Source organism: Panthera pardus, unplaced genomic scaffold, assembly GCF_024362965.1.
Source record: "Panthera pardus isolate Hobbes unplaced genomic scaffold, ASM2436296v1 HiC_scaffold_11, whole genome shotgun sequence".
NCBI lineage: Eukaryota > Metazoa > Chordata > Mammalia > Carnivora > Felidae > Panthera > Panthera pardus.
In genome coordinates, this window is record NW_026526666.1 from 14137994 (window position 1) to 14156096 (window position 18103).

The window sequence follows — 18103 nt, forward strand, 5'->3', positions numbered from 1 at the left end:
TGCATTTTCCTGGTGTACCTTTCCACAGGCCCCTCCCTCTATCTAATCCATCTCTGCCCATTGCAGTCCTACTGATTATTCCAGAAGTAGGTCAAGTGCTAACTGTTCGAATATGTTTTCTTCTTCCTATTCACGTCTATATTGCCACTCTTGCATTGTTCACCACATGTTAACCTTATGTTATCATTTATGTATCATTATTTGTGTACTTATTTCTTCTGCCTACCAATATTTCTCTTTTTTTAAAGTTTATTGATTTATTTTGAGAGGGAGAGAGAGAGGGAGGAAGGAGGGAGGGTCAGAGAGAGAGGGGGAGAGAGAGAATCCCAAACAGGCTCCTCACTGTCAGTACAGAGCCCAATGAGGGACTCGAACTCAGGAACCGTGAGATCATGACCCGAGCTTAAATCAAGAGTCAGATGCTCAACCGACTGAGCCACCCAGGCGCCCCTGCCTACCAATATTTCTTAAGCACCTATGACATGTCAACGGTATGCACTAGGCGTTTTACATGTGTTATCTAACTTAATCCTCACAACAGCTTTGTGAGAGTAAGAATAATGAAGAGTATTATCATCACCACTTTACAGATCGGGAATCTGAGGTTGCAAGAAATTAATTAACTTGTTCAAAGTAGCATCCTTACTAAGTGGCAGAGTCATCACTCACTCAATTGAATTTTATTACAATCCAGGTATGCCAGATTCCTAAACCCTACAGACTTTTCAGTATAGATTGGGAAGTCCCTTTGGGGCAGTTAATGCTGGAGCCTCAGGACAAGGCAGATCTGTTAAGAAGGTTTTCTGCTCCTCTCTCATTAGATTGAGACTCATCGTGCTATAGGAAATGCTCCTTTGGCTCTCAGTCAGCACTTGGCCCAGGTTAGTACAGGGCTAAAGAAATGATTCATGAAAACAAATACCATACAGGATTCTTAGTTCCACTGGTGACCCTGATTATTATAAAACTGTGAAAGGAAACGCATGCCACACCCTGGCCCAGGTTTAGCAACCTAGAACTCCCAGTTCTCTGTCACCTTAGTCTAGGCCTCATGCTAAACCTCTCTGTCTCCTGATTAGATCCAGAGGGATACCTCAGATTTGAGGAACAAGGCTGCAACAGCACTGTTGTTATTAGGGTTGGCCTAATGACTCTGATAAGAGTCCCTGTCAGTAATACCCAAATTGGACTCACAAGAAATTCATACGAAGATTAATAGTAGAGAAGGGTTAGTCTACCTTGAATTGTTTTGTCACCATTTAGGGTTGGAAGCCCCCAAACTTGTTGCGTCAGTTCATATTGCCAAATGAAGAACATTATAACAATGGGCTTATTCTCTTCCTTATTATTTTGGCATCATGTGTGTCCAACAGCCACTGTTTGCTCAAGGAGAGTCTCAACAGGACTTGCTGATGCTTGTGGCCAATAAGCATGGTTCCTAAGCCACTTTCACTCTGGCACGGGGTGTGGATCTAATGGTAAAGAAGCTGAATGGGAAAGGAGGTTAGGTAACGCAAATTTATGTTTTTATTTTTACTCTCTCTTTCAGTACTCAAAGCAGTCCTTTTTCAGGTAGGTAATACTGAGACATCCATCCTACAAATCCAAAAACTGTGTGGTAAGTGACAGGCAGGGAGTGGAACCCTCGTATAACTGAGTTGCACAGTCTTCCACTCTCCTAAGCTCGTGCTCTGTGGCAAGACCTTTTGTTTAGGCAAATGTCAGCCATTTAAAAAGGACTAAAGGCTAAATTTGTACCCAAGTTATAGTTCTCAAGTGTCAATATTCTTCCCTCCCTCCAAACCAAGATGATACAACATGTTTAATTTCTCGAATGTCTCATATTTTCCAGAGCTGACAAGATCTCACCAAGAAGTAGTCGCTGCACTGTAAGACTCTTACCTTTCACTCAGAAGACTCCCATGTTGGATTCTTAGGTAAGTGGGCTTGCTTGAACTAGTTATCTCAGTTGGTTAGACCACAGGCCACCAAGGACAGTCAGCCACAGTCACGGACAAAATCATTCTGTTCCTAGCCATCTTTAAAACAGGTCATAAAGTGGCTGAGTGGCAACACAGATGACCCAGGGCAGGTCATCAAGGGGACTGACGAGAGTTACCAGAACTGCCATTAACTGGAGCCACTTGTATCATGTTCGTGAATGAAGTAAAAAATTCTAAGGGGTGCCTAGGTAGCTCAGTTGGTTGAACATCCGGCTTCAGCCTAGGTCATGATCTCGTGGTTCACAAGTTCAAGCCCCATGTCGCGCTCTGTGCTGACAGCTCAGAGCCTGGAGCCTGCTTCAGATTCTGTGTCTCCCTCTTTCTCCGCCCCTCCCCTGCTCACACTTTGTCTCTCTCTCTCTCAAAAATAAATAAAAACATTAAAAAAAATTCTCTCTCTTCCCATCCCTTCACTTCTTGATCTGTTATGTTGTGGACAGTGTAATGAATAGAGCACCTTCATAATAATGTATGTCCATATGGGAGGGGGTTGTTGTTACTAATCAGTCAACACTGACAACTTACAAAAAGTATTTCAACCTCTCAAAACTCTAGCCAAGTATGACATTGGAGATCCCTTTTACGGGGCTAAACTATTGGTGCATTACGATTCTTTCACATTTCACAGAAATAACAGAACAACTTTTATTTTGCCTTCCCCACTGCAGTTCTTGTATTTTGTTACTGTCTCTGCCATACGATTAAAAAGGGTTACTCCGAGAACAACCAAATATTGTTATTTCAACACTATAGAAACTACTGAGTTTTGTTACTCCTTAATACCTTGTGTATCCCTCCAAAAAGAATGCTCAAAGACATTTTTAATTGGAAGACATTCACTACCTATTGTCTGAATTGTGTTGGCAGCGTTTGAGTAACACCTTGAAAAAAACTCATGACGTACGTCAGCAGAAGTCCAGAAAAGGAAAGTAGAGATTTGTGGAAAGCGAAATATTACAGGACTCAAAGTGTGGTCAGAGGTGGGTCTTATGCTATCAGGTATACTAAACAAAGCGCACTGGGAAAGGCAAAGCATTTAGCAGTCTGCAAGATAAATGGATGTTTGACACGGAGTGGGGAGAGAGAGGTGATGGGTTCCTTCAGTTCCCCTCACACATCTTCCACCTTCGCTCTCCTTTTTTGAAGCCATGATAAAACCACAAGGATTCCCACTTTGCTCCCCTACTTTCCTCTGGCCTTCCTAACTCTTCTCTTACCCCACTTCTTCTCTCTCACTTTCCATTTTGCCCCTCTGTACATAATCTTTTGTTTTTCAACTAAAGGTAATTTCATTGCAGCTGGAAAACAACCCATGCCTTCTTCTTCCCTCATTCCCGAGTCCAGGGACCTGGGTCCCTCCTGGGCTCCTTGGAGCTGGGACCTTCCCCCCTGAGCTCAGCAGCCCAAGCTGTGAGGATGATCTATTTCGTGAGTCCTCCAGTAGGCTGGCCTCTCCATGACGCCAGTCTGCTCCTCTTCCCTCCCCCAGCCCCACGTCTCATCCCCAAAGAAACCTAAACTCCGTGGCCTCTGAAACTGTCTGTGCCTGGGTCCTCAAGGTCTCCGCCAGGATCCAAGATTTTTCTAACCAAAGTGGGGTTGAATCGGGGAAGACAGTACCTCTTTGCAGGCGTGAAGCTCCGGTCCCGCTGCCTGGGTCACCTGGAAGGCGGTCCCAACCCAGAGCAGCAGCCGCAGAAGCCGGAGTGTGCGCCGCTCAGTTCTTCCCCTGCGTCCGGAGGAGGGATGGAGGCTGCGCCCAGGCTCAGCCATAACGTTGTCCTGAGCGAGCGGCAGCAGCGGCTCAGGTGCTGCGGCTGCTGCTACTGCTGGCAGAAGGCGGAAAAAAAGGGGAGGGAGGTTCACAGGGGGAGGATGCAAGGGGCTGGGCTCGCTTCAGTCACCTCCCTGCGGCTACGCCGAGGCCGCCCATCCTTCCTCCTCCCTCCTTCCTCTTCTCCTCCTACCCACGTCGCCTTGGCAACCGCCTCCTCTTTCCCTCCGCGCGGGTGGGTCAGGGACCACGAGCTCCTCTGCCGCTCACCTGCCGGTCGCCATGGCAGCCGCCGCCGCTGGCGCGCGCCGCGTGGGAGGGCGCGCGCGCCCGGGGTCTGCAACCGGCCCAACAGGCGGGCACAGGGGGCGTGTAAAGAACGCAGTAGAAACATCCTCCAAGCCATCGCCACCAAATCCACCTTTTCCATTGCCTTTTTGTGCCATGGGCCTTTTATGAGCACCTCTAATTTTGCAGACGTGGCGTTCGACAAATACTTATTTAGCACCTCCTGTGTGTGGAGCGATAGAAGGAAGATTGAGACGCCATCTCACCTCCAGAAGTTACAGTTTGGAAGAGTGGCCCCGGTACGTGTTACCTACTGCAGCAGCCTCTTCTGGAGATCTTAACTTTCGTCCCACCAAATTCAGCGGTGCCTTTACAACCGGCTCTGTGAGAAGACTTGAGACTGGCATAAACGGGTTTAAGGAAGGAGGGTTTGTGCAAGACACTTGGGCTCTTCCGTCTCCTGACATCCTCATTCTCTCATTGCTTTGAAAAATCCTTCTGTTAGATGCGAGGTAGAAGGAAATTCCTGGGTCATCTTTTAGGACTTCTTTCCCCAGATGAAGTCTTTTGCAGAAGTCCTGCACGCCAGGAGGCCGGCGTTTTTCAACTAAGCCTCCCGAATGCAAATGCAGGGCTCCCTGGTACACTCGGTGACACTTTCCCTCGGCGTTCCCAGGAGCTCCCTCGCAAGGGGTCTCCCGCGCTGCACCGCCAGGTGGCGCCCTTCTCGAAGGGAACTCACCTCAGTCACAGACGGTGGGGCAGTTGCTCGGCAACCGAAACTGGGCGTTCCAAACAATTGGGACCCGGGATCCTCCGCGTGCGTTGTGTGCGGCTGCGCGGGCCCCCAGTCCTTCACACCAGCGCCTTTTGCCATGCCTTTCACCCGAGACCCTTTCCAGCACCCTACGTTGGATAACGATGACTCCTACTTGGGAAAAGCCCGAGCTTCCAAGGTACTGTGGTTTCTTGCGCAGATTCCCACCAGGGTCGATGGCACTCTTCTTTCTGTTCGCCTAATGGGCAGAGATGGTAACTTAAAGGATTCTGGTGAGGACACTGAGTCAAGTACCGGATAAGTTTGCTTTCTGCCTGCCTCCTTGGCCCCATATTCAGGTCTGCTAACGTTTCAGAGGTGCTTTTGAGGAGAGTAAAGTAGAGCTCTAGCCCAGAGGAACAAGGGGCTCTCGTTGCCCAAAGCAATGCTGTGTAATGTGGCTTAAACAGTCGCAGGTCCCGCCAAACCACCCTTTGCCCTGTTTGGAAAACTGTTCTCTGAAGCGACATGAGATATGGAATGGGAGAGAATCCTCTGGAAGCCACCAGGTCATGCCTTATACATCTGCCTTCACACCATCTCTGTCTTTTGGTTAATACTGGAATGTGTTTGTGTGTGTGTGTGTCAGTGATTTGGGAATTTAGATGATCTTTTTTTTTTTTTTTTTCTGGCAGAGGTATTTGGGATGCTTGAAGTAGTGTGAAATACGGTGAATTAAATAGTAATTGTGGCTTAAATAACAGGATCAAAGAGCTTCCTTTGGTTTATTCAACATTTATCATTTACCATATGCCAGGCAATCTGCTCAACACTGAGGATATATAGATGAATTAGATATGGCTCCTGCTCTAGAGGAACTCTGGTAGGAAAGCTGACTGACAACCACAACAGCAAGATTGCCTGCACAATAGCACAGGTGTTATGACAGAGTTATATGTTGTATATCAGGAGAACTGGGAGCTTAAAGGAAAGCTTCCCAGAGCAGGTGAGTTTTCACATCCAAATAGCTGGCCCAGGTGAGGGAGGAGGTGGAATGTGAGTTAGGAAGAAGGAAACAAGAACCAGACGTTCAGAGCAGAGGAGGCAGCGGGTGCCCATACATGGAAAGGAGAGAAAGAGTGGCCTGTTGGGGACCAGAGTCCAGAATGGCTGGAGCATCAATGTGAGATGGAGGAGGGGAGAGAGCAGGAGCCGGAGTGACCTTGTTGGACTGGATGTGCTGTGTACACCATGCTAGTGAGCTAGGATTCCATCCTGGAGGCACCGGGGCATCATATCAGGATTTTAAGCACTACAATGACACAATCAATGGGTGTTTCAGAAAACACAGTGACAGTGGATTGGGTAGAATGGGAGTTAGGACAAGAGGAATCAGCAAGGAGGCAAGAGCCTCAAGAGGCAGCAGTCTCCAGGAGGAATAACGGATCTAAAGCAGGGGATGGCAATATGGTGCAGATGTGAAAAAGATGCAAAGGGCAGGACTGATGAGACTTTGTGGCTGGATATGGATGGGCCCAAAAGAAGGGACAAGTCTAGGATAGCTCCTAGGTGTCCAAGGACTTAATTGATGCCATTACTGAATGAGGGATTCAGGGGAAGCAGGTTTGGGGAGAAAGATGTTCAGATAAGTTATGTAGATGTTGTTTTGTGGTGCCTGTAGGACTCTTAAGTGAACATGAATAGCAGGCAACATGCTTGAGAGTTCTAGGTTGAAGATGTATATCGGGAAATCAAAATAGCCATGTGGTGGTTGAAGCCATAGGAAGGAATGAGCTCATCCAGTGAATGTAAGAATACAAAAAAAAAAAAAACAAAAAAAACAAAAAACAAATAAAAACCTTGGAGAATGCACTAAGGGGCAGAGAAAGAGAAAGTAGTGCTGACAAGGGAGCTAAGCAGTTACGACTAAACTCAAGAGGAAAACAAGGAGGAACTGGACCCACAGAGCATGGAGAGAACATTTGAGGGAGTCTGAATCATGGTTCCAGAAACTGCAGAGGTCAAATAAGATCAGGTCTGGAAAGGATCCTCCAAACCTGGCTAAAGATAAAGATCACTGGTCACTTGCAAGAGCAGCTTCAGTGCTTGCTGGAGAAAGAGGCCAGACTGCAGTGGCTAAAGAGGGGACGGAAATGGGGAGGAAGTGGAGATAGTAAATGTCAACTCTTGAAGTCTAGTTCTGCAGGAGAGGTGATAGAGTGGTAGTGAGACGGTGATAAAGGAACGAGAGAGAAGCTGAGTACAGGGGAGGCTAGGATGGTGCAGGTCTCTCTGAAGCACAAGGCTAGGTTCAGGGGGGAAAAGGTTATTCCTTTTTATTATTATTTTTGAAGTATAGTTGACATACAGTGTTATATTCATTTCAGGTGTACAACATAGCGATTTGACAATTCTTTTCATTACTCAGTGCTCACCACAGTAAGTGTAGTCAACACCTGTCACCGTACAACACTATTACAATATTATTGACTATATTCCCTATGCTGTACTTTTCATTGCCGTGGCTTTTTTGTTTTATAACTGGAAGTTTGTATATCTTAATTTTTTCATCTATTTCACCCCTCTCTCTACCCACCTTCCTTCTGGCAACCTTTAGTGTGTTCCCTGCATTTATGGGTCTATTTCTGCTTTTGGTTTGTTTTGTTTTTCAGGCTCCACATATAAGTGAAATAATATGGTATTTGTCTCTCTTTGTCTGACTTCTTTCACTTAGCAGATACCCAGGCTCCATCCATGTTGTTGAAAACAGAAAGATTTTTCTTTTTTATGACTGAGTAATATGCCGTTGTGGGTGGATGGATGGATAGATAGATAGATAGATAGATAGATAGATAGATAGATAGATGAATGGATAAAGAATAAAGATATAGGGGCACCTGAGTGGCTCAGTCGGTTAGGTGTCCGACTCTTGATTTCGGCTTAGGTCATGATCTTACAGTTGGCAGGATCGAGCCCCATGTTGGGCTCTGTGCTGACAGTGTGGAGCCTGCTTAGCATTTTCTCTCTGCCCCCCTCCACTTGCACTCTCTCTCGCTCTCAAAATAAATAAACATTAAAAAAGAATAAAGATATATAGATATATAGATATCACATTTTCTTTATCCATTCATCTATTGATAGGTGCTTGGATTGCTTCCATGTCTTGGCTATTGTAAATAATGCTGCAGTAAACATAGTCCATATATCTTTTTTAATTAGTGTTTTCGTTTTCTTTGGGTAAGTACCCAGTAGTGGAATTATGGAATTGTATGGTATTTCTATTTTTAATTTTTTCAGGGACCTCCATACTGTTTTCCCCAGTGACTGCACCAATTTACATTCTCATCAACATTGCACAAGGGCTCCCTTTTCTCCACATCCTTGCCGACACTTGTTATTTCTTGTCTTTTTTTTTCTGGTCTTTTTGATACTAGCCATTCTGACTCATGTGAGGTGATACTTTATTGTGGTTTTAATTTGCATTTTCCTGATGATTAGTGATGTTGAGCATCTTTTCGTGTGACTGTTGGCCATCTGTAGGTCCCCTTAGGAAAAATGTCTATTCAGGTCCTCTGCCCACTTTTTAATCAGGTTTTTTTTGTTTTGTTTTGTTTTGTTTTTTGGTGTTGAGTTGTATAAATTCTTTATATATTGTGCATATTAATTATCAGATACATTATTTGCAAATATCTTCTTCCATTCAGTAGGTTGTCTTTTCATTTTGTTGTTGGCTTTCTTTGTGAAAAAGCTTTTTATTTTGGTGTACTCCCAATTGTTTATTTTTCTTTTTGTTTCCCTTCCCTGAAGAGACATATCCATAAATATTTTGCTAAGGGTAATGTCCAAGAGATTATTGCATATGTTTTCCCTTAGGAACTTTATGGCTTCAGGTCTCACATTTAGGTCTTTAATCTATTTTCCTTTTGTTTTTGTGTATGATATAAGAAAGGGGCTCAGTTTCATTGTTCTGCATGTAGCTGTCCAGTTTTTTTCCCAGCACCATTTTTTTTTAATTTTTTTTTTCAACGTTTTTTTAATTTGTTTTTGGGACAGAGAGAGACAGAGCACGAACGGGGGAGGGACAGAGAGAGAGGGAGACACAGAATCGGAAACAGGCTCCAGGCTCCGAGCCATCAGCCCAGAGCCTGACGCGGGGCTCGAACTCACGGACCTCGAGATCGTGACCTGGCTGAAGTCGGACGCTTAACCGACTGCGCCACCCAGGCGCCCCCCAGCACCATTTATCAAAAGAACTGTCTTTTCCCCATTGTATATTCTTGACTCCTTTGTCATAGATTAATTGACCATAAAAGCATGAGTTTATTTGGGGGCTTTCTATCCTATTCCATTGATCTATGTGTCTATTTTTGTGCCAGTACTATATTGGGTGTTTTTTTTTTTTTTTTAGTTTATTTATTTGTTTTAGTAATCTCTACACCCAGTGTGGGGCTTGAACTCATGACCCTGAGATCAAGAGTTTCATGCTCTTCCAACCAAGCCAGCAAGGCACCTAAAGTACTATATTGTTTTGATTACTATAGTTTTGTACATGTCTTGAAATCTGGGATTGTGGTACCTCCAGCTTCGTTCTTCTTTCTCAAGATTGCTTTGGCTATCCGAGGTCTTTTGTTCCATAAAATTTTAGGATTATTTGTTGTAGTTCTGTGAAAAATGTTATTAGTATTTTGATGGGGATTGCACTGAATCTTTAGCGTGCTCTGGGTAGTATGAACATTTTAACAATATTATTTCTTCCAATCCATGAGCATGGTATATCTTTCCATTTGTGTTGTTTTCAATTTCTTTCATCAATGTCTTAATAATTTTCAGAAAAGAGGTCTTTCACTGCCTTGGTTAAATTTATTCCTAGCTATAATATTATTTTTGGTGCAATTGTAAATGGAATTGTTTTCTTAATTTGTCTTTCTCCCACTTTGTTATTGGTGTATAGAAACAATGGATTTATGTATATTAATTTTGTATTCTGCAACTTTACTGAATTCATTTACTAGTTTCAATAATTTTTTGGTGGACTCTTTAGGATTTTCTATACATAGTATCATGTCACGTGCAAATAGTGACAGTTTTACTTCTTCCTTACCAATTGGGATGCATTTTATTCCTTTTTCTTATCTGATTTCTGTGGCTAAATCTTCTAATACTATGTTGAATAAAAATGGTGAGCACAGACATACTTATTTTGTTCCTGATCTTAGAAGAAAATCTTTGAATTTTTCACCATTAAAATTGATATATACCTTTATGACGTGGAGATACATTCCCTCTATACCTACTTTGTTGAGATTTTTTTGTCATGAACAGGTGGTGTATTTTGTCAAATGCTTTTTCTGCATCTATTAAGATAATCATATGGTTTTTATCCTTCCTCTTGTTAATGTGATGTAACATATTGATTGATTTGTGAATACTGAGCCCCCTTGCATTGCTGGAATAAATCCCACTTGGTCATGGTGAATGATCCTTTAAATGTATTATTGAATTTGTTTTGCTATATTTTGTTGAAGATTTTTGCATCTATGTTCATCAGGGATATTGGCTTGTATTTTTTTTTTTTTTCATTTGTAGTGTCTTTGATTTTAGCATCAGGGTAGTGCTGATCTTGTAGAATGAATTTGGAAGTTTTCCTTCCTCTTCTATTTTTTTGGAATAACTTGAGAAGAATGGGCATTAACTCTTCTTTATTTTCCTAAAATCTTTATTTTTGGGAGAGAGAGAGAAAGAGAGAGAGAGGTAGACAGAGAATCCAAATAAGGCTCCTTGCTGTCAGCACAGAGCCCAATGTGGGGCTCAAACTCATAAACTGTGAGATCATGACCTGAGCCAAAGTCAGATGCTTAACTGACCGAGCCATCCAGGTGCCCCAACTCTTTTTTAAATGTTTGGTAGAATTCACTTGTGAAGCCATCTAGTCCTGCACTTTTGTTTGTTGGGACTTTTAAATTACCATTTCAATTTTGTTACTAGTAATTGGCCTGTTCAAATTTTCTATTCCTTCCTGATGTAGTTTTGGAAGATTCTGCATTTCTAGGAATTTATCCTTTTTTTCTAGATTGCCTAATTTGTTGGCATATAATTTTTCATAATATTCTGTTGTAATTATTTCTGTTTCTGTGATGTTGGTTATTGTTTCTCCTCCTTTGTTTCTGATTTTATCTAAGTCCTCTCTTTTTTTTCTTTTTCTTGATGAGTCTAGCTAAAGGTTTATCAATTTTATGTTTCACATGGTTCCATTGATCTTTTCGTGTATGTGTGTGTATGTTTTAGTCTGTATTTCATTTATTTTTGCTCTGAATTTTTCCTTCCTTCTACTAACTTTGTTAGTTCTTTGTTAGGGTTTGTTTGTTCTTCTTTTTCTAGTTTCTTTAGATCGTTTGATTATTTTTCTTGTTTCTTGATGTAGGCCTGTATTGCTATAAACTTCCCTCTTACAACTGCTTTTGCTGAATCCCAAAGACTTCGGACAGACAGCTGTGTTTTCATTTTCTGTTTCTTGATTTCCTGATTTCTTAGTTGACCAATTGGTCATTTAGTAACATGTTGTTTAGCCTCTGTGTGTTTGTGTTTCTTTCAGGGTTTTTTTTTTCCGTTCTAATTGATTTCTAGTTTCAGCACTATTGTGGTTGGGAAAGTTGCTTGTTGTGATTTCAGTTTTCTTAAATTTGTTGAGACTACAGTGCCTGGGTGACTCAGTCAGTTAAGCTTCCAACTTCGGCTCAGGTCATGGTCTCACAGTTCATGACTTCAAGCCCCACATCAGGCTCCATGCTGACAGCTCAGAGCCTGGAGCCTGCTTCAGATTCTGTGTCTCCCTCTCTCTCTGCCCCTCCCCTGCTTGCACTCTGTCTCTCTCTTTCTCTCTCAAAAATAAAAAATAAAACATTAAAAAAAAATTTTTTTTAATTTTTTTAATTAAAATTTTTTTTTATTGAGACTTGTTTTGTGGCCTAATATGTGACCCGTCCTGGAGAATGCTCTATGTGCTCTCAAAAAGAATGTGTAATTCTGGTGCTTTGGATGGAATGTCCTGTATATATCTCTTGGGTCCATCTGATCTAATGTGTCATTCAAAAACATCATTTCCTTGTTGGTTTTCTGTCTGGATGATCTATCCATTGATATAAGTGGGGTAAAGTTCCTAGTGTTATTGTATTACTATCAATTTCTTGCTTTTTTTTTTTCAATTTCTTCCTTTATGTCTATTAAGATTTGCTTTATGTATTTAGGTGCTCCTGTGTTTGGTACATAGGTAATTGTAATTGTTATATCCTGTTGTTGGATTGATCCTCTATCACTATGTAATGCCCTTATTTGACTCTTGATACAGTCTTTGTTTTAACGTTTGTTTCGTCTGATATAAGTATTGCTACCTGGCTTTTTTTTCTTCCATTTGAGGAGAATATGTTTTTCCATTCATAAGGGTTATTCTTGAGTAAAAGGGACATCTCTTTCTTTGAGATGGAAGGACACTGGATGTGAGGATGGTATTCATGCTCAACAGTCTTGACTTTCTCAAAGACAGTCTCATCCACTGAATGAGGACATGATGAGACTTCTGTAGCTTTTGAAAAGTGGGAGGAAATCTGCCTATGCTTGCCTCATATATTTGTAGTTTTCTTGTTTCATTTGTCATCTTTTTTGCTGGTGGCACACTTCCTGGAACATAGTATTCAATTAATGTATAACTGACCTGAGTCACACAGCATTTTGCCATATATAGAGGGGAGGAGGATTTCAACATTGGATAGGTTGAATTTGATTTCTACTAGGTTGGAGTTGTACTCACTAGAATTCAGTCATCATTCAAACAGTATTTCATTTTTGAATGCCATGTGTTAGGTTGCTGTTCTAGACACTAGGGATACAATATAGCTTTACATACAATGAAGAAAATCAGTTATGTGCTTTTCACATTCATGCTTATGCGGTTCTATTTAGAAGATTGACTAACCAGTGTACTTTTTCTTTGACATTTCTGCAGTCACAATAACCCTTCCCTGTTGATATTTTTCTCTTCCTGCTTAGACACTGCACTCTTCTGATTCTCCTGTCTCTGATTGCCTTGGTGTCCTTTCTCTTTCCTCTCCACCCACCCCCCCCCCATTATAATATTATACAGTCATGAGCCCTTTTGGCCACACTCCTTTTGCAGGCTTCAGCTACTACTTCATGCGGACGACCATCAAACCTCTATTACGTGTTCTGAGCTCTCCTCTAACTTGCACACTTCCCATTTTCTACCTGTTGACTGCAATCAGATGTCTTGCCTTTTCTTCAAACTCAGGACATCTAAGCCTGAGCTCATCATCTTATCTCCTCTGCACTCTTTACCCCCTGTCCCACTTCACCCCTTTCCCTGTATTCCTGGCCTACTTCTGCCAGTTCCAAGATTGAAAACTTAGGAGCATCTAAAGTCTGGGAATCTTGCCTCATATTGTTCCTCCCTTGGAAGATATCTGAGGTTCAGTTAAAATAGGATGGAATAAGGAGATGGTGTCACTGAAGCCATCACATCAGCAAGGCCTCCTGTAACCAGGTCCTGTGTGTGGTTTCTCTTTTGCAGAAACTGCCATATAAGAACCCAAATCACCTTGCTCAGCAACAGGAACCCTGGAGTCGGCTCAACTCAACTCCCACAGTCACCTCCATGAGGCGGGAAGTTTATTTTTTTGATCCTGAGGTACCTAGTATTGAAATGCTATTTCTCTTTACATCCGCCTAAGACTCGTGACTATCATTTTTGGAAAGGTAGTCTGTCCTTAACTGCATCACCATCTTTATTTTGTCCCCAATCCAAGATCCTACCAAATCCAAAACCAAATATTGATTTATCTGGCCCCTGGGAAGTTGGAAGTCTTCGGTTTTTTCTCCAGTTGATTATCTGGAGCAAGTTGTTTTCTTACCAGATTTCTCTTCTGATTGTAACCATAAATGAAGTAAGGCCCATTAGGCCCAACTAAAGGACAGTATAATTATTTCCATATCTCCAGTAAGAACTCACCCCTTCCTTAGGCCTAACCATGACACAATTCTATATTGACAAGAGTTAAGATGTCTTTGGTGTGTAAGGAGTTGGTGGATCTCAGGCACAAAAAGGGTTCACTCTGCTTTTGGGGAGAAGTAGAGCCCAGCAGAACTGACTAGAGTTGGGGTAGAGGTGGCAAGTTAACCCTGGGGGTGGGGGGGATTGACTTCCTCTGTAGATACCAAAGGATGACCTGGATTTCCGCTTAGCAGCCTTGTACAACCACCACACAGGGACATTCAAGAACAAAAATGAGACACTCTTACATCAGGAGACCACCCAGGATACCCATGGGTAAGTGGTGGAGGTGGAGCCTCTCCGTCCTAAGGACAATGCCATCCAGTCAAGTAAGGTAAAGTGTTACCTGAGAAATAACAACGATAACCAAGAGGTACTCATTTGTATACAGATTTCTATATTTTTTACATCTGTATCTGTAATGCAATTTCTATATCTTTATTATCTAAAATGAATAGCGATCCTCCAGGATTGTGCTTATCTGTATAAACAAAAGCTTCAGTTGATTCCACTGAAAAAGATAAACAGGATCTTTGGCTGCATTATTTCTGAGGCTGCATGCAACTATCTTTCCCTCCTCACCTTTCTCCTTCTGATTGATTTCACTCTCCCCTGTTCTTCCCCATACCATCTTCTAGAATCATCAAGACCCAATTCCCTGGAGAACCTTTACCCCCTCCTCTGCCACCTTCCATCACTTCCCAGGCTAACATCAGACACTGGATCAACCCTAAGAAGGAATCTATCCACAGCATCCAGGGATCCATAGGTAAGGGTTAGAAGACTGGGGGGCAGATGGGTGGTACAAGAGTTTTTTTTAAATGGACCTAGGAATCAGGGAGTTGAGGTGATTGGCCATTAGAGAACTTAAGGGATAACTTAGGATCTAGGAATAGCAGTGACTAAGTTGACATATATCAGGCTAAACCCAGGGGACATGCTGCCTATAAGCTAGGAAATGAGTTCAATTTTTCAGAGCCTTTAACTCAGCCTTAGGTCTAGGGAACAAAATTTCTAGCAAAGGGCAGAAACCTGGGAATGAAAGACCTCTAGCTATCTCCCATTAGTCCCCTATATGCCAGTTTCCCAGCTGTTACAAGACAGCTTGTTACTGCTCCACAGTACCCAGAAATGTATGGATGATTACAGGTTCCCAGAAAAGGCAAACAATTGAAATTCACAACCTACTCCCTCTTCTCTTTTCTCCACAGTGTCCCCTCATACTGCAGCCACCAATGGAGGCTACTCCCGAAAGAATGATGGTGGCTTCTTCTCTACCTAGTGTTGACAGGCCCCTGGACTAATTAATCATAGTGGAACGTCCTTTCACCCACCTCCATTAAATAGATTTGTGCTGGATGAAGCTTGAAGTGTGTTGCCCAAGGAGTAAAAGTTGACACTTGACTACTCTTAAAATATGGAAGTTTCCCAACTTCTAGAAGTTAGTCCTGTTGGACATATTTGCAATTTGGAGTCATTTTGCTGAGAAGGATTTAGAAGTCATTCCAAACATTGATGTATCCATTCAACATTTCTTGTGAACTTTTATATGTCAGGCACTGAGCTAAGTGTTGAGGAAACAAGAATGGACGTAGCCCATTTTCTTAATGAGCTCACACTGCCATAATTCTGGTAGTTCTATGTGGCATTAATGGTTATGATGAGGTCACACTTAACATACTTCGGACCAAGTGGATTTTGTCATCTACTGGACTCTACCTTGCTATGAGGGCTCCATCTGTCTGGTCCAGGCTCCTTGCCATTGCTCATTGTCTGACTCTGCCTGCCGTCTTCTTGCCTGGGAGTCAATTCCCTTCTTTGTCAATTTGTGCCGTGAAATACAGGCAGTTCTTCTAAACATGGTTCAATAATCTGGTGCTTGGGCTTGAGGGGACCTAAAAACCGATGCATTAATGTGGTTTCTAAAATTACAAGTCACTCAGGAGGACCTGCTGTTAAATTGGGCAAGAAATGGCAGACCTTTTAGAATACTGTAGGGTAACCTTCCATTTCTAAGTTTGGACAGCATGTGCATTATTGAATAATGCAGATATGAAAGGACTTCTTCCTGTTACTTAGGTACACGTGGCCCTTAAATCCCACCAATCTATCACAGCCCCTCTTCCACAGTTACTCCACCTATTCAGATAGTATCTGCTGCCAAGTGACAATATGAAGTTTCAGTTCTCGTTATTTATAATGGCTGAAAGCGGCAGAGATGGTGACTCTCCAGATAATCATCTCATGCAGGTTATTTGATACTGAAATATTTAAAAATTTATTACCGTGACCCATACATCAAGGTTTTTAAAAATACAGACTCGTTGACCTCCCTAATAAATCTAATTCAGTAAATCTGGGGCGGGTCCCTGTAATCTGAATATTTACAAGCTCTCCAAGTTCTCTTACGGATACTCACACACGCGCGCGCACACATATAGGCGTGCATATATACATAGAGCCTTTAGCGACAGACGCTGTAGTGTGCCTCTAGATCAGCGGGCACCAGTGTTGGTACCATACAAACGGTCATCACAAGTCGGGACTAAAGGAAAAAAGGGAGGGGTGCTAAAGAAAAACACTGAAGCGGCAAACACGACTTCGTGCCCTTCCAGCTCCAGGGGGCGGAGCGATGGCTCCTTCACCCGCGCCTTCCCCACCCGTCAGCGCCCCCGCCGCCGCCTATTGTAAACGCTTAGCCCCAATGCCACGGGTGGCCGTGCCCCAGGGCCGGGCTCAGATCAGAATCGCCTCGATAATCAGTGGCCCGGGACTAGCCCGGCCTCGTCTATCTGATCAATTCATCATTTCTGAGCGCCGGGCCCCGTAAGACCGGCTCCGGGACCGCAGCGTCGCCGCCGCCAAAGGGGCCTCGCTGCACAGCGCCCCAGAGGAGGGGGCTTCGCAGGAGGGGAGCTTTTCATATCGGGTCGGCCCCGCGGGGCAAGGGTCACAACCCGATCAAATAAGATCAAGGTGTAGGCGGGGGAGAGTGGCTCAGGGACGGGCGCACACACTCGCCTTGCACGCCCCACGCGCACACTCACAGTCGCGCATCCACTCACACTCAGGCCATACGCGCCTTCCATTCAACACCAAAGCACCACACAAACCACCTCGCCCTAGGCCGCTCTCCCTCCGGAAAGAGAACGGAAGTCCGCATCCTCTTTTAAATCCCTCCGCCCCTCCCCCACCTCGGAGGATTCTGGGAGGAACCACTGAGCATAGGCCCTCGTGACGGTATGCGTTTTGCTGCCCTCGCGTGGCTCGGAGGGGAACCCAGGTCCGAGGGAAAGGCTGGACAAAACCCGGCAATCCTAAATTGTGCTTGTCTTTTGGTCTTTGTGCAGTAGCATATTTATATCCATATCTCTAGTTTTTCTTTGGTCTTTGACCCAAGTTCTGGATATAAGATGATTCAGTCTCAGATTTATAGGTGGCTACTTTCCCATGGAGAAGGCAAATCCCGGTCATTAACCAGTATCAGGTTCTGCAGGAGTTCCTCCCCCAAGAGAGAAGGAAAACATCATTTTACCAAAGGGAAGGGTGAGAATAGGTTACTTAAATCCAAGGGCTTGGTAGTCATGATAATTGTGAGATGAGTAAAAGTAGGAAGGCATATCCCTATCCTCATTCACAAGAGCCCTCTTGCTACCTGGAACTTGGTTCTGTGGCAGTCATATTGCTGAACCTTCATTAACTTGCATGTCTGTTAAAGCATGTCTAACTTTCCAATTCCAGAATAAGTAGTGAAAAAAAAAGTAGTGATTATATAATTAGTATTAGGTCCTTTCATATCAAGGAACACAATTTTAATGTCTCAGTTACCTTCTCTTTTTTCAGTGAAAAAGGTATGCATGAGGGTAAACCAGAAAAATATTAATTTATAATTTGTAACTGTACCAATCCCACCGTGCACTTATAAACAAATAGGGGGAAAGTATCCATTTATGTGCCAGAATCCCATTGGCTCAAGGATTGCCTAGGTTCATAGCTGGTTAACCTGATAACCTCATTTGAATGAAGGAGTTTATGACTGGTAATGGCAGGTGATACTTGTATTTTAATAGTAGTGGTAGACAAAATGTTTTGAGGAGTGCTATTTACCTTATTTAATACACCTCAACACTTATTCATGTATATATGCTGATATATATGAATGCTGATGCATGTATGAGCTCCCTCAAAGGAGAAAACCACACGCTCATAAATTATGAACT

General features: G+C 43.1%; 2 protein-coding genes and 1 non-coding gene across 7 annotated transcripts in view; 1 reads left to right on the forward strand and 2 right to left on the reverse strand.

Moving 5' to 3' along the window:
* The window catches only part of ELAPOR1 (endosome-lysosome associated apoptosis and autophagy regulator 1), a 72146-nt gene extending 68193 nt beyond the window's left edge, over positions 1-3953 (reverse strand). For 3 of the 5 annotated variants that reach the window (XM_053891535.1, XM_053891537.1, XM_053891547.1), the window contains exon 1: positions 3624-3832. In XM_053891535.1, the coding sequence (XP_053747510.1) occupies positions 3624-3776 (153 nt within the window). In that variant the 5' untranslated portion in view covers positions 3777-3832. Of the gene's footprint in view, positions 1-3623 lie in introns of all 5 variants that reach the window. The other 2 variants (XM_053891539.1, XM_053891544.1) reach the window with 2 other exon arrangements.
* Positions 3954-4116: 163 nt separating this feature from the next.
* Positions 4117-15745, forward strand: CFAP276 (cilia and flagella associated protein 276). Its single transcript, XM_019457729.2, has 5 exons — positions 4117-5021; positions 13404-13520; positions 14044-14159; positions 14522-14652; positions 15095-15745. Exons 1-5 carry the CDS (start codon positions 4686-4688, stop codon positions 15163-15165), a joined length of 771 nt encoding a protein of 256 aa, XP_019313274.2. The 5' UTR covers positions 4117-4685; the 3' UTR covers positions 15166-15745.
* Positions 15746-16619: 874 nt separating this feature from the next.
* Positions 16620-17030, reverse strand: LOC128776026 (small Cajal body-specific RNA 2). Its single transcript, XR_008421001.1, has one exon. It is a non-coding gene; the product is annotated as a small Cajal body-specific RNA 2 (non-coding RNA).
* Positions 17031-18103: the final 1073 nt, after the last annotated feature.

Excerpts from the sequence above, each read along its gene's own strand:
- CFAP276 (XM_019457729.2), top strand. The coding sequence starts at position 4,686 with ATGCAAATGCAGGGCTCCCTGGTACACTCGGTGACACTTTCCCTCGGC. Across the intron at positions 13,521-14,043 it reads TTTATTTTTTTGATCCTGAG|ATACCAAAGGATGACCTGGA; the intron begins GTACCTAGTATT and ends CTTCCTCTGTAG. Across the intron at positions 14,653-15,094 it reads CAGCATCCAGGGATCCATAG|TGTCCCCTCATACTGCAGCC; the intron begins GTAAGGGTTAGA and ends TTTTCTCCACAG.